Genomic DNA, 13,488 nt, shown 5'->3' on the forward strand with positions numbered 1-13,488 from the left:
ATATATATATATAAAGTCACGTCTCATTAAATGATTTACGTTTATCAAAAATATGTAAATGAAAAAAAATGGTATCGCTACAAAATATTTAAGAGTATATGTATAAATACCGCAACAAAAATAAAAAAAACGAGAGAAATGCTTTTAACTTGTAACCGGAAGTTGCTTGGATTACACTCACGGACTTGACGGAGGCTGCGCAGATAAACAATGTAGATCCAGGAAGCGCAGTTTGACATGTTATCGTCGTGGATCATCTCTGCGTCAGGAACTCATGGCCAGTCATTCATCCACCAGAAGATCCTTCTCTCCTCCCGGCTGCAGCCGCTGACCCTGAACCAGGAGCGTCCACAGCGACACGAATGAAATGCTTCATCTCCCCCTGAACCGCCTTCTCTCGTCAAAATGAGGATTTTTACGTATTTGTTAAAGAACAGCAACCCCAAGATCGAGTATTACTCTCGGTTCTCTCCTTCGCCTCTGTCCATCAAGCAGTTTCTGGATTTTGGTGAGTGAATAACTGTCAGTTTTTCTACTAAAGGTTTAGGAAATGAAAAGGTCAGGTTGAAACTGCGGCTTGTTATTAATACTAAGAGAGAAGCTGCCAACATTACTGACATTTCAAGTTGTTTACTCACTCGCTGCTGTCCTCATCTCCAATGTCACTTTGTTTACAACAAAAAAAACTTGCTTTTCTGATCCATCAGCAGGATTTACGACGACAAACGAACGAATCTTAATTCAGATTTAAAAAAACCTCCAGATTAGTTTCTGTCACCATGGTAACCACTGAGAAAAGGGAGGGTCAGTTGATGTGTTGAAGTTGTTGAGATTGGTCCTGGTAAGTCACCACCATTAAAAAGGAAAGAAAAACAAAATGAAATAAATGAAAGATGTGAGAACAATAGAGGTGAGAACATCACTGATAAGGACACTTCCTTCTTGGATAAGATAACAAAATCCTTTTACTCCTGGTCACGGCTGAAAGCATTTCACAACAGAGGCTAAATGGAAATGAATAAATGTTATTTCAAGAACTAAGTATTGAAGATTGAGAGTCATATAATTATAACTGTATTCTTATTTATCATCACAGTACAAAATTAATACAATAATTACACAGAAACGGTAGATATTAGAAAAAAAACCCACTGGCTCTTGTAAAGAGTTCAGTTTCACCAGAGGCGAAATAATAAATGTTAAGTAAATAGATTATTAATAGGACTTTTGCTCAGCAAACCATTACTGATCACCCTATGGTGGACTCAAGTCAATAAAGATCATGATATTTGATGAGTAAATGAAAGAAAACATGTATACACTCCAAGTCATTGAGAACAGCACTCACGATATCAGTTGCAGAACTAAAGGATCAACCACTATATTTATCGTCCAAACACGGCCACTGTGTCTTCTACACACTTGCATGAACACACACTTTCATGTCGCTCAATTGCTGAGCCAGACATTCTGAGCAAAAAAAAAGGATTCACTGTTCACAGACATGTTGTCACTTGAGGCTTTTCTTAATCCATCTCTGATTAAACAGATTTCTTTCTTATGTAATGCGTTCTCACAGCTGCAGAGTGAACGTTCGAGGGGACGTTCATGACAAAGCAAACAGTAGAAACCAGACTTTCAGATGTTCCCACCATTGGCTGAGTATTTATGAGACAGTTTGTTCCCTATTTTACTGGTGAACGTCAGAAGACTCCTTCTTCCTGCTGCCTCATCAGTGCAGGCTGTTGTGAAATAGTAACGTCATTCTTTCATCCGTGCAACGGAGACTGAGTATCACACTGAAGTTGAGTTTGTTTCTCGTGGAAGGGTTCTCACACAAACACACAAGCTCGCAGGAGAGTGTTTGAAGTGGACGCATTTCATGTGTGCAACGAAAACATCGATGTCTGTGAACTCTCCGTGACTCCCGGACTGGGCAGAGTTATTATTTCCTTGTTTAGTTCAACCAAGGCTGCTCGGGTCTAAAACCAAGTTCTGATGATGATCAAAGAGACATCTATTTCCGACCTTCGCCGTGGAGACAAATTCTTAACCTCCACGATACTTCATCAGCCTAAAACATTCCTGAGCTATTAAGGGGTAGAAACATCAATTTTTCAGTGAGAGAAAAACCTTTAAATGTTAGTGTTAGATGAAGCGTTTGACAAGTTATTACTGTATGTTATACATTATTCTGTTCCATCCATCCATCCATCCATCCATCCATCCATCCATCCATCCATCCATCCATCCATCCATCCATCCATCCATCCATCCATCCATCCATCCATCCATCCATCCATCCATCCATCCATCCATCCATCCATCCATCCATCCATCCATCCATCCATCCATCCATCCATCCATCCATCCATCCATCCATCCATCCATCCATCCATCCATCCATCCATCCATCCATCCATCCATCCATCCATCCATCCATCCATCCATCCATCCATCCATCCATCCATCCATCCATCCATCCATCCATCCATCCATCCATCCATCCATCCATCCATCCATCCATCCATCCATCCATCCATCCATCCATCCATCCATCCATCCATCCATCCATCCATCCATCCATCCATCCATCCATCCATCCATCCATCCATCCATCCATCCATCCATCCATCCATCCATCCATCCATCCATCCATCCATCCATCCATCCATCCATCCATCCATCCATCCATCCATCCATCCATCCATCCATCCATCCATCCATCCATCCATCCATCCATCCATCCATCCATCCATCCATCCATCCATCCATCCATCCATCCATCCATCCATCCATCCATCCATCCATCCATCCATCCATCCATCCATCCATCCATCCATCCATCCATCCATCCATCCATCCATCCATCCATCCATCCATCCATCCATCCATCCATCCATCCATCCATCCATCCATCCATCCATCCATCCATCCATCCATCCATCCATCCATCCATCCATCCATCCATCCATCCATCCATCCATCCATCCATCCATCCATCCATCCATCCATCCATCCATCCATCCATCCATCCATCCATCCATCCATCCATCCATCCATCCATCCATCCATCCATCCATCCATCCATCCATCCATCCATCCATCCATCCATCCATCCATCCATCCATCCATCCATCCATCCATCCATCCATCCATCCATCCATCCATCCATCCATCCATCCATCCATCCATCCATCCATCCATCCATCCATCCATCCATCCATCCATCCATCCATCCATCCATCCATCCATCCATCCATCCATCCATCCATCCATCCATCCATCCATCCATCCATCCATCCATCCATCCATCCATCCATCCATCCATCCATCCATCCATCCATCCATCCATCCATCCATCCATCCATCCATCCATCCATCCATCCATCCATCCATCCATCCATCCATCCATCCATCCAGTTAAAGTAACAAGTATATATGAGAAAAAGTTGTTAACATAATGTATGTTTTAGATTTGAAACATTCAAATTGTTTAAAAATGACCATCATTAAAACTATTCCAAATTAGTCCTGGAAAAAAAAAACACAGATGGGATCGTTGACTTGGCATCTGTGAACACATCATACAAACTAATTTGCACTTTGACCTTTAGGCTTCTGAAGTCCACGCAGTGAAGATCACAGTTAATTGGCTCAATATAGTATATTGCCGATAAAACAAGTATCTAATTATCTTCATTCCTTGTCCTTATTGTCTGTTATCTTCTCTCATGATCATTTGAGTATAAACTGAATGGATTTGACCTTTGAATTATTCTACTCAAATGATCTCCTTGTTCAGTTACATGACTATAAACGTTGTTGACCTAATGTAGATTCACACCAGGCTGCCACTCCTTGTCGACTTTGTCATCTTAAAACTTTATATTCAAAGTCCAGTTGGTTCAGCTGCAATATAAATATATGTCTGATGAAAAAAAAGAGAAGGAGAATAAAGCAGTGTTGTTCACGTCTTCATCCTCCAGGCCGAGACAATGCGTGCGAGAAAACCTCGTACATGTTCCTGCGGAAGGAGCTGCCGGTGCGTCTGGCCAACACCATGCGAGAAGTCAACCTCCTCCCGGAGAAGCTGCTGACTCAGCCGTCGGTGCGACTGGTGCAGAAATGGCGAGTGTTTTTTTTTTTTTAACGTTTGTTTGTATTGCTGCGATGGCTGACCTTTGACCTTCATTCCTGGGATTAGGTACATGCAGAGCTTCGTGGAGCTGCTGGATTATGAGAACAGAAAGCCGGAGGATCCTCAGGTGCTGAACGAGTGAGTGAGACACAAGATGTGGATGGTTCGCTCCGATGGTTTTGAGGGAACGCGTATTTATCGCGTATCGGCGTGTGGCTGATTCAAATGCAAAAGATCAGATCAACAACACACTTGTTTTATATGTTCATATTTACACTGCTGAATGTTCTTTTTATTGATGCTGAAGTCCTCTTGCTCTCCTCCAAAAGTACACCAGGCTACCCTTAATCGTGCTGCCGCCCGCTGTGTTTATACAGCAACAACAGAGATAAGCATTCATGCAGTGGTGAATTATACGGGCGCTCTGATAAACATATTTCTCTGCTGCAGTGTGAAGGTAAAAATAAGATCAGGATGTGAAAAAAGTCATCCTTGAAAGAGTTCTGTAAAAAGAAACATTAGTTTTGTCCTGATGAAGTTTCATGAAAAGTGTCATGTTGTTTAGAGGTCAGTAGGTGGCGCCATCAGTTTCAAAATGATGTGATGTTTCATTAGAACAGTTGTTCAAAACAAAGTCAAATAGTGCAGAGACCGCCATCTAGTGGACTCTGAAAATAATGACACTGCTTCATGAAGCTTCATCACTAGTTAAGAGTATTCTCTCTTTCCTTGATTCTCTCAAAACCCCTTTGCTGTAGGATAAAGTTAAACATCTGTATTTTTATTTTCCTCCAATTGCAATGTATTCTTAAGAATGTAAACACTGAAAACTATCCCAACTGGTTGACAAACAGGAAACACTTGTGAATTGGGCAAAATGAAAAAGACCAGTTTTACGAAATGTCATGATTTCAAACGCTTAAAGAAAGGCTTTACGTGCGTAATTAAGTATGACTCAGTCTATGACTCTCTTGAGCCTCTGCTCAGGAAGAATCCTGATGAGAAGTAATTGTGAGAATGTCATTAATAAAATTAATTAAAAAAAACTGGTTACGTTTCTTCCACTGTGTCGAGTGTGTGCTCACTGTTTTGAATTCCCTCTGGTAAAAATCCAGATGATTCATTTATTTTATTATTAGCAAGTTTTCTTCTCCCAATTGAATTATGTTAAAATGTAATAAAAGTGTAATTATGGATTATTGTCTAAACTGGAGAATATTTTAGGAAGATTTTTGGAGATGAAATTGAAAGGTGGACGATATAATAATATGAACAATAAGATCTTGTTTTTCATCAGCTTCCTGGAGCTCCTGATAGAGATCCGTAACCGGCACAACGACGTGGTGCCCACCATGGCTCAGGGAGTCATCGAGTACAAGGAGAAGTTCGGCTTCGACCCGTTCATCAGCAGCAGCATCCAGTACTTCCTGGACCGCTTCTACACCAACCGCATCTCCTTCCGCATGCTCATCAACCAGCACAGTGAGTGAGAACATGGGGAACGTTCTCGCTTTCAGGTAGTTTTGTGTCGTTCAAAACTCAACCAATGATGTTTCCTCAGCACTTCTGTTCGGTAACGACACCAATCCAGCTCACCCCAAACACATCGGCAGCATCGACCCCACCTGCAGTGTAGCGGAAGTCGTAAATGGTGAGAATTTTTTTAACTATATTGTCACAAAATGTTGATTGTTCCGCAACAGGCGTATTCAAATATCTTATTATTAATTTGTATGGCTCCTCATCCCAGCTGCTCACACATCCAGCCTAAGAATGCTGTTTTTATAGTGGTGAAATCATCTTCTTGGTGGGGGTATGCCTTGTGTCAGTGCACTTCTCGTCCCTTTTCTCTTTTTCTGTAACGGTAGAACTCAAAATCAGAGGGACCAGAACCAAAATTTCTAAGTCACGAGCCAAAGAAAATTTGCCGTAATTGAATTAGCCAATTACAAATCCAATTTAACGCAACACAGAGAGAACCTATGAACTCCACGCAGAAAGGTCACGAGTTGGCCCCCGTCCGGACCCGGAAGCGAACCAGCAACCTGGACCGTGGAACATTTCATTCCATGGGCCAGTTGTGGCACACATGCCTTGAGTTTAATGTGTTCCAGCAAGACTTTTATGCAAAAATGAAAATCCGACTTCCATTTTTTAATTCTAGTTTCATTAAATGTTTTTATGAGTTAACTTCTAATGATGGTTTTGACATTATTTTACTCATGTTCTACCCACGACTACTTTTTGAAGTTTATAAACCGGTTTTCTTTTCGCTTTTTGTCCAGAAAATGTACCGCATATTTAAATACATTGAAACAAGATTCAGTCGGGAGCAGAAATCTCCTCGTCATTGTTTACACAGTTAAATAATTTATCTGAAAAGCAAATAACAATACAACAAAAGAACTTAGTGAGGGCCACTTATTATCGCACCCACCGTACCAATCGTGCCAAATTGTGAACTTCCATGATGCCTTTCTTTACTCAATGCACTTTAAATCCTACTTCTATGATGCTATGTCGAAAGTGATCGACATCTGTGATTGGTTGACTGGGAGGCAAAGCATCTTGGGGCTGTTCAGGTCAATGTTACCTACAGGGAGTGAAAAATAAAAGGGTCACAACAGTAAGTTCATGATGTGGTGATACTGTATCAAGAATGAATGTTCAGATCAGATTCATATTTCTAGGAATCTAACGGCGACTTCTCTTTGACCCAGAGCCAAACCAGAAGTGAAAGCTGTTGCTGACAAGAACTCTTCAGTACAGATGTGACTCACTTTGTCGTTTTCTTTTCTATCAGATGCTTATGACACGGCCAAAATGTTGTGTGAGAAGTACTACTTGGCTGCGCCGGAGCTCAAGATTGAAGAATTCAACAGTAAGATTTAAAGAATCTTCAACCTCAACGGCGTGTGACCCCACACATGACCCCGGCTTGCCTCTTTTTCTCGCAGTGAAGGCTCCCAAAAAGCCCATCCAGGCCGTTTATGTCCCGTCTCATCTGTTCCACATGTTGTTCGAGCTCTTCAAGGTGAGACAGTCGTGAGGAAGAGAGTCTTGTCATGACAGTGACCGGTGTGTTTTTGTTCAGAACTCCATGAGAGCGACCGTGGAGCTGCACGAGGACAGCAACGACGGTTTACCGCCTGTGAAAGCAAAAGTCACTCTGGGTAAAGAGGATCTTTCCATCAAGGTAAACAAACTTTTTTTTTTTTTGTTCCTTCTGTGGGTTTGAACTTTGTCCCACTTTGCTCCAGATCAGCGACCGAGGAGGAGGAGTTCCTCTGAGGAAGATCGACCGTCTGTTCAACTACATGTACTCCACTGCTCCCACGCCGAGCCTGGAGCCCGGAGCGGTTCCTCTGGTCTGTACATAGAATCACTCCAAAAAGTTTTCAATAACAATAAGTCATTAAATTAAACATGGAAACTGAGCATGAATTCCTGTCTCCAGGCTGGCTTTGGCTACGGTTTACCCATTTCCCGACTCTACGCCCGGTACTTCCAGGGCGACCTGAAACTCTACTCCATGGAAGGTGTCGGCACGGACGCAGTCATTTACCTGAAGGTAGATTCAAGTGTCTTGTTGTTGTGCTGTGTTACAACTCTTCACATATTTATGACTCTTTTACGACAAACATTTTTTACAGGCTGTAGAAAAGTTGTTGCAATTGAGCCATTTTAGATTACTTTTATTAATAATATAATTCAATGTTTTTTTATTTCCTTGGTGACTAGTTTTTAATGGAAAAGTAAAAACTATCTTTTTCATGTTTACTGTACTCTGAATTATCTATATTTACAATAATTAACTGTCAGTTTTTAATGCCAGTTTATGATGGAACCTCCAGGTTTTTTGGTAGGGCTTAAATTAAAAAGTGATATGGCTTTAGATGCGGTCTTCATTGAAACTAACGCCTGCCTAATATTGGAGAAGCTGGATCCTATCCCAGCTTCATGGGGCGAGAGGCAGGGGACACGCACACACTCATACCTATGGACAATTTCCCCAAGTTTCCAATCAACCTTTGTTTGTTTTTGGACCGTGGGAGGAAACTGGAGTGTCCAGAGCGAGCATACCATTAGCCTGGATGTGAACCAGCAACCTTCTTGCTGTGAGGTGATCACGATTACGACTGTACTATTGTACGCCCAGAATCTTTTTGATAATAAAACACAACAAGACCTTTCAGTATAAAAAATAAATATTAAATATACTTCAATAAATAAAGGCGGAAGTTTCAATATTTGAAAATGAACTATTAAATATTCTGATCTACTTACAAAATGATATTTTAAATGATTTAAGAGAGTCACTGGTTAACATGTTTTTTTACCTCTGAAAATGGAGGATGTTGACTTTGATCCTCCAATCGAGTACTTGTTTGATGTACTCTGAAGCTCTGGATGAATATTCCTGCCTAAAAGATGTTTCTCCTCAAACATGTGCAGGCTTTGTCCAGCGAGTCGTTCGAGCGTCTCCCCGTCTTCAACAAGTCGGCGTGGCGGCATTACAAGACCCCCCCTGAGGCGGACGACTGGAGCAACCCCAGCAAGGAGCCACGCGATGCCAGCAAGTCCAATTACAAAGCAAACAGATAACTCCGCTCGGCTCGGCTGCGCTCGGGCTGCTGGACTCACAACCTACTGTCACCATTGGGTAGCAGACCCCAGGGTCCAACATGTGTCCAGTCCAATCCGACATGACTGGGTCTGTGCCCAATGGCTGCCGTTTAAAGCACGCTTGCTTTAACTGGATTCGCATTAGGCAGTCGTTCTTTCTAACCAGCATTCACTCATCATGTCTAATGCTCCCCTTGTGGTCACATGACACCGACAAAAACTCTTCTCCTCCTCATTTTTTTCCATCAGCTCATGGTTCTAATTGTAACTCGCGGTTCACTGAGCAGTCCAACAGGATCATTTCGAACTATCTTTTATGCATTAGTCGACTTCAAAGTTTAAAGCAGATTGTGTAGCGAGCATGGGTGGAAAAAGAATAGACCAACGGAGAGTCAAGGAAGAGATGAGCCGAAAAATAGTCGCTCAAGCATCCTCTCTGTGAAGGTTTTCTATGAACAAGGTGTCGACGTGAAATAATTAAATGCTCAAAATATATATATATATATATATACGAAAAGCCTGGAGAGACTTGACAGGGATAATTGAAGCATAAACCATCTAATCTATATACGTTTGGCTTCTTAAAAACCGACTACATTTTTTCATTGAATTCGCATAAGCTTTGGTTTTTTTCTGGATTTCCAAATTAATTCATGACATTTTAAAAACTCTACTGGCTACAAAAATGACGAAAGCTTAAGATGGAGATTTGTCACCTCAATAATATGATTTAGAGGCGTGTGCAAACTGTGCGTGTTCTGAAAGGGGTCCATGTGCAGCGAGGTCTCGACATCGTCTACTATAGAAGGGTCGGTTTTAGGTTATGCTTTAGCTAACGTTGTTTTGACCAAAACAAAGAAGCTTGTGACAATTGGTCCAAGAGTTTTCCTATCGAGAATATTAAAGAATGAATAGTATAAAACAGGATATCAATGCCATCAGAATTTTTTTTCAGCAACAAAATTGGACTTGTTAATTTTTAGTACCATCAATTTCCAACACTGTTGTTTTTTTTTTCAATGTCTAAATTATTTTAGTGTAGAAAAAAATGTGCAATTTCATCAACTTTACCAGATTAAAGATGGACTATCTTTCTTCACATCCATTAAATGTCACCAGTTCTATCTTTAAAAATGTAGCTGAAAACTTCATAAAACCTTAATAAAAGTTTTCCAACAGGAAGTCTTACCAGATTCGTAGCGGTTCGTACGCGGTAATATATTTACAAGCATGATTTTCATTAAGCCTGAGCTGAACAGCGTCAATGACCACTGACGATTATGATGGGAAAGAGGAGGAGAGGATGTTCTTCTTTAAGTTTTTGCGAAAGATTTAACGTGTCACATACACAGTAGAGCTTTTTTTTTACTCCCGGGTATACGAGTAGGCAGCTTTGACGTTTTCTGTCTGACCGTCCATGGAATGCTTGTCGTGTATTAACTCCATTTGAAGCGTCTCAAGTATCTTCATGTGACCGACGGTGTCTCCGTGCAAACACTCCATTAGCTTTAATTCAATGGACCAACATCTGTGACTGAGATCACTGTGGGAAGTGCAGTCAGCCGAGGTCACGTCGGGACCAGAAAAATAATTGAAATGTACGAAAATATCCGTCACTTGTAATGTTCAGGGGTGTAGTATGTATCACTCAAGATACTGTTAGTGCAGCCTCTTGCTCTGGTTTACTCCAGGTACTTCAGTCCACTCCATGTTAGTCACCCAATAACTCGGTGAGTCCAGGCAGTGGACGACAGTAACTATTCTAGACCAGCAATCAATTGAAAACTCGAAAGCGTCCGTGGGTGGGTTTGTATATTTTTGTGCCTTTCGACTGCCGTAACCCGTTTCCCTGGAGAACCAAGACGAAGACACGAGACAAGTTAATACACCACATTTAAAAAATATTTTATGCGAGGGTAATCGTTCTGTTTCTGCACTCATGTAACTCCGTCAAGTCGTGGTTGGTTCCAGTGAAACAGTTGTGTCACAACATGCTCGTCTCTCACGCTGAAGTTGCTGATGGTGTTTTGCTGGCTGAGTTCACGGGAGGCATGTGTGTGTATTAACCAAGATTCCATCTCAGATTATTAACTAGTCATACAAAACAGTTGCTCAAAGTGCTTTACAGACTAAAAATCATCCATCCACGATTACCATAGATTTCCTAGTGAATCCCAGTTTAGTTTTAAAATATAAAATAAAATGTTGGTAAATCTGTGCACTTTAAAAGAAATGTTTGTGTCACTTTTATTTATTTCAAATCTCTACTGTAAATAAGTACCAAATATTAGCGCCATGAGCAGGAATGAGTTGAACGTGGAGGGACGTCACTGAAGCGAATCTCCTTCTTTTCTTCAGCTCCTCCCGGTGTGATATGAGTGTAGACGAACAAGTGCGGACAACTTTTGTCTTCTTCCGCTCACAGTCCGATCCATACTGCCTTCATGAACACTGCCGGTCCGAGTCCAGGCGGGCTTCTGTCTAAAGCTTCTGAGGAACTGGATGATTGAGAATATGATTGTTGTTAAGAGGATGTTTCACCACTGTTGAAGTGTTTATTTAAAGTGTGTATCGTATGAAGATTCTGTTGTCGATGTCCGGCCTGAACATAAATCTATATTCAACAACGATGCAGAAGCAAAATATATAGATGGACGAAGATTTGGTCAGATATACTGTTTAAAAGTGATGTTAAAAACAGAAATAAAGATTCTCTCAGTACTTCTTCTCATTTTGTTAAAGGTTCCACTTGATAATAAATACACTTCCTGTCTCTCACCAAGAAAAGAAGCATGAGGATCTCCTGTGGAGCAGAAACTTGACCCCGTTAACACAACCGAAAGGTCATTTTTGATTAAAAGGTAAGATGTATTTTTATTTTTTGGTTGCTGGAAACATGTAAATGTAAAAAAGAATTGTAGCTTAATTTGAATTTAAAGTGAATTCAATCATGTCTGGAAAGTCAGAAAACAACATTTTATTTCTATTTGTTTAAATTTGTTTAAACTTTCATCGGTTGATTATTTAAATGATGTCCCTTTTTATGGTTCTAAGTTCTAGGTATAAAATGCCATTCAAATCCAGGGTCTCAAGCAGGTTTAAGTTGCCACTAGATTTTCACTTTTTGGTTCATATCAGGTTTTTTATCATTTATCTATCCAGCCCGTCACACATAATAGTGGGATAATAATGAGGATCTGTTCAAATTGAATATTGTATATTCAATAAATGTATATGCTGAAGAAATTATCCACACTGACACATATTTAAGACTGTTAAAAAGACCACTTTGGTAACAGTGGGATTTTATGTCTGAGCTGATCAAATCTTTTGCAGAAAATGTTTTTTTTTCTAATGCAAAGTCAAAATTGAAATCCTCTCCCTGTCTCTCTATGGTGATTGTTCTTCTCCCAGTTAATCTGCGAACTCTTCTGTAGTTTGATTTTACCCGATATGTGGTTTTCTGACTCTACAGTTAATGTGCTTTTCTCACGAGTGTGAACTTTTCGGTTCTTCTTTTCTCGTTTCAGACTCTTTACTTCTTCTCAGTTGGTTGCCTGTCATCTGATCCATTTCAACATCAGCCTTTTTGTTTCACTCTGTTCAGTCACGTTCAAAGTCTGGCACTGGGGCCATTCATGTCCCTCCGTCAAATTGTATATGACCTTCTACAACTAGTACTACCTAGTAGTAAAGACTCATCAGATGTATGACAGTTATTCTTCCAACAGTTTTTCAGTCTGACCTGTGATCGCTAAATTAATTGTTGTTTTCCGAAACCAGCACAAGATATATGCACTTTATTTAGGATTAACAACTTTCATGACAGCTTCTCAGTTGTTTGGATTCCTGACGCTACATAACGTATACCATTTAAACACTTTTCCAAGTAATAAAATATTCAAGGTTGGATTTATTTGCATTTTTATTAGTTCAAAGATTTGTTCGTACATGATTAATGGTTTCTCGAACTGAAGATAAAACTAGATTCACTCCAGATCATCATCCATGATTATTATGGGTAAGTGAGAGTTATTTAGATGGATGGATGGATGATGGATGATGGATGGATGGATGGATGGATTGATGGATGGATGATGGATGAATGGATGAATGAATGAATGGGTGGATGGATGGATGATGGATGAATGGATGAATGAATGGATGGATGGATGGATGGATGGATGGATGGATGGATGGATGGATAAATAGATTGATGGATGGATGATAAATGGATGGATGAATGGGTGGATGAATGGATGGATGGATTAATGGGTGGATGGATAGATGGATGGAGGATAGGTGGATGGATGGATGATGGATGGATGACAGATGGATGGATGAATGGGTAGATGGATAAATGGATGGATGGATGATGGATGGATGGATGGATGGATGGATGGATGGATGGATGGATAGATGGATAAATAGATTGATGGATGGATGGATGGATGAATGAATGAATGAATGAATGAATGAATGAATGGATGGATGGATGGATGGATGGATGGATGGATGGATGGATGGATGAATGAATGAATGAATGAATGAATGAATGAATGAATGAATGAATGGGTGGATGGATGGATGGAGGAATGGATGGATGGATGAATGAATGAATAAATGAATGGGTGGATGGATGGATGGATGGATGGATGGATGGATGGATGAATATATCGAGGATGGATGGATGGATAGATGGATGGATGGATGGGTGGATG

General features: G+C 40.6%; 1 protein-coding gene across 1 annotated transcript; it reads left to right on the top strand.

The window, feature by feature from the left end:
• The first annotated feature begins 198 nt into the window (after window positions 1-198).
• On the top strand, window positions 199-12,677 carry pdk3a (pyruvate dehydrogenase kinase, isozyme 3a). Its single transcript, XM_087789009.1, has 12 exons — window positions 199-508; window positions 3,990-4,131; window positions 4,208-4,279; window positions 5,439-5,623; window positions 5,703-5,792; window positions 6,945-7,022; window positions 7,099-7,175; window positions 7,236-7,337; window positions 7,402-7,509; window positions 7,599-7,712; window positions 8,597-11,628; window positions 12,298-12,677. Exons 1-11 carry the CDS (start codon window positions 406-408, stop codon window positions 8,744-8,746), a joined length of 1,221 nt encoding a protein of 406 aa, XP_087645135.1. The 5' UTR covers window positions 199-405; the 3' UTR covers window positions 8,747-11,628; window positions 12,298-12,677.
• Window positions 12,678-13,488: the final 811 nt, after the last annotated feature.

Source organism: Callionymus lyra, chromosome 4 (assembly GCF_982586985.1).
Source record: "Callionymus lyra chromosome 4, fCalLyr1.hap1.1, whole genome shotgun sequence".
In the NCBI taxonomy this organism is placed as follows: Eukaryota; Metazoa; Chordata; class Actinopteri; order Syngnathiformes; family Callionymidae; genus Callionymus; species Callionymus lyra.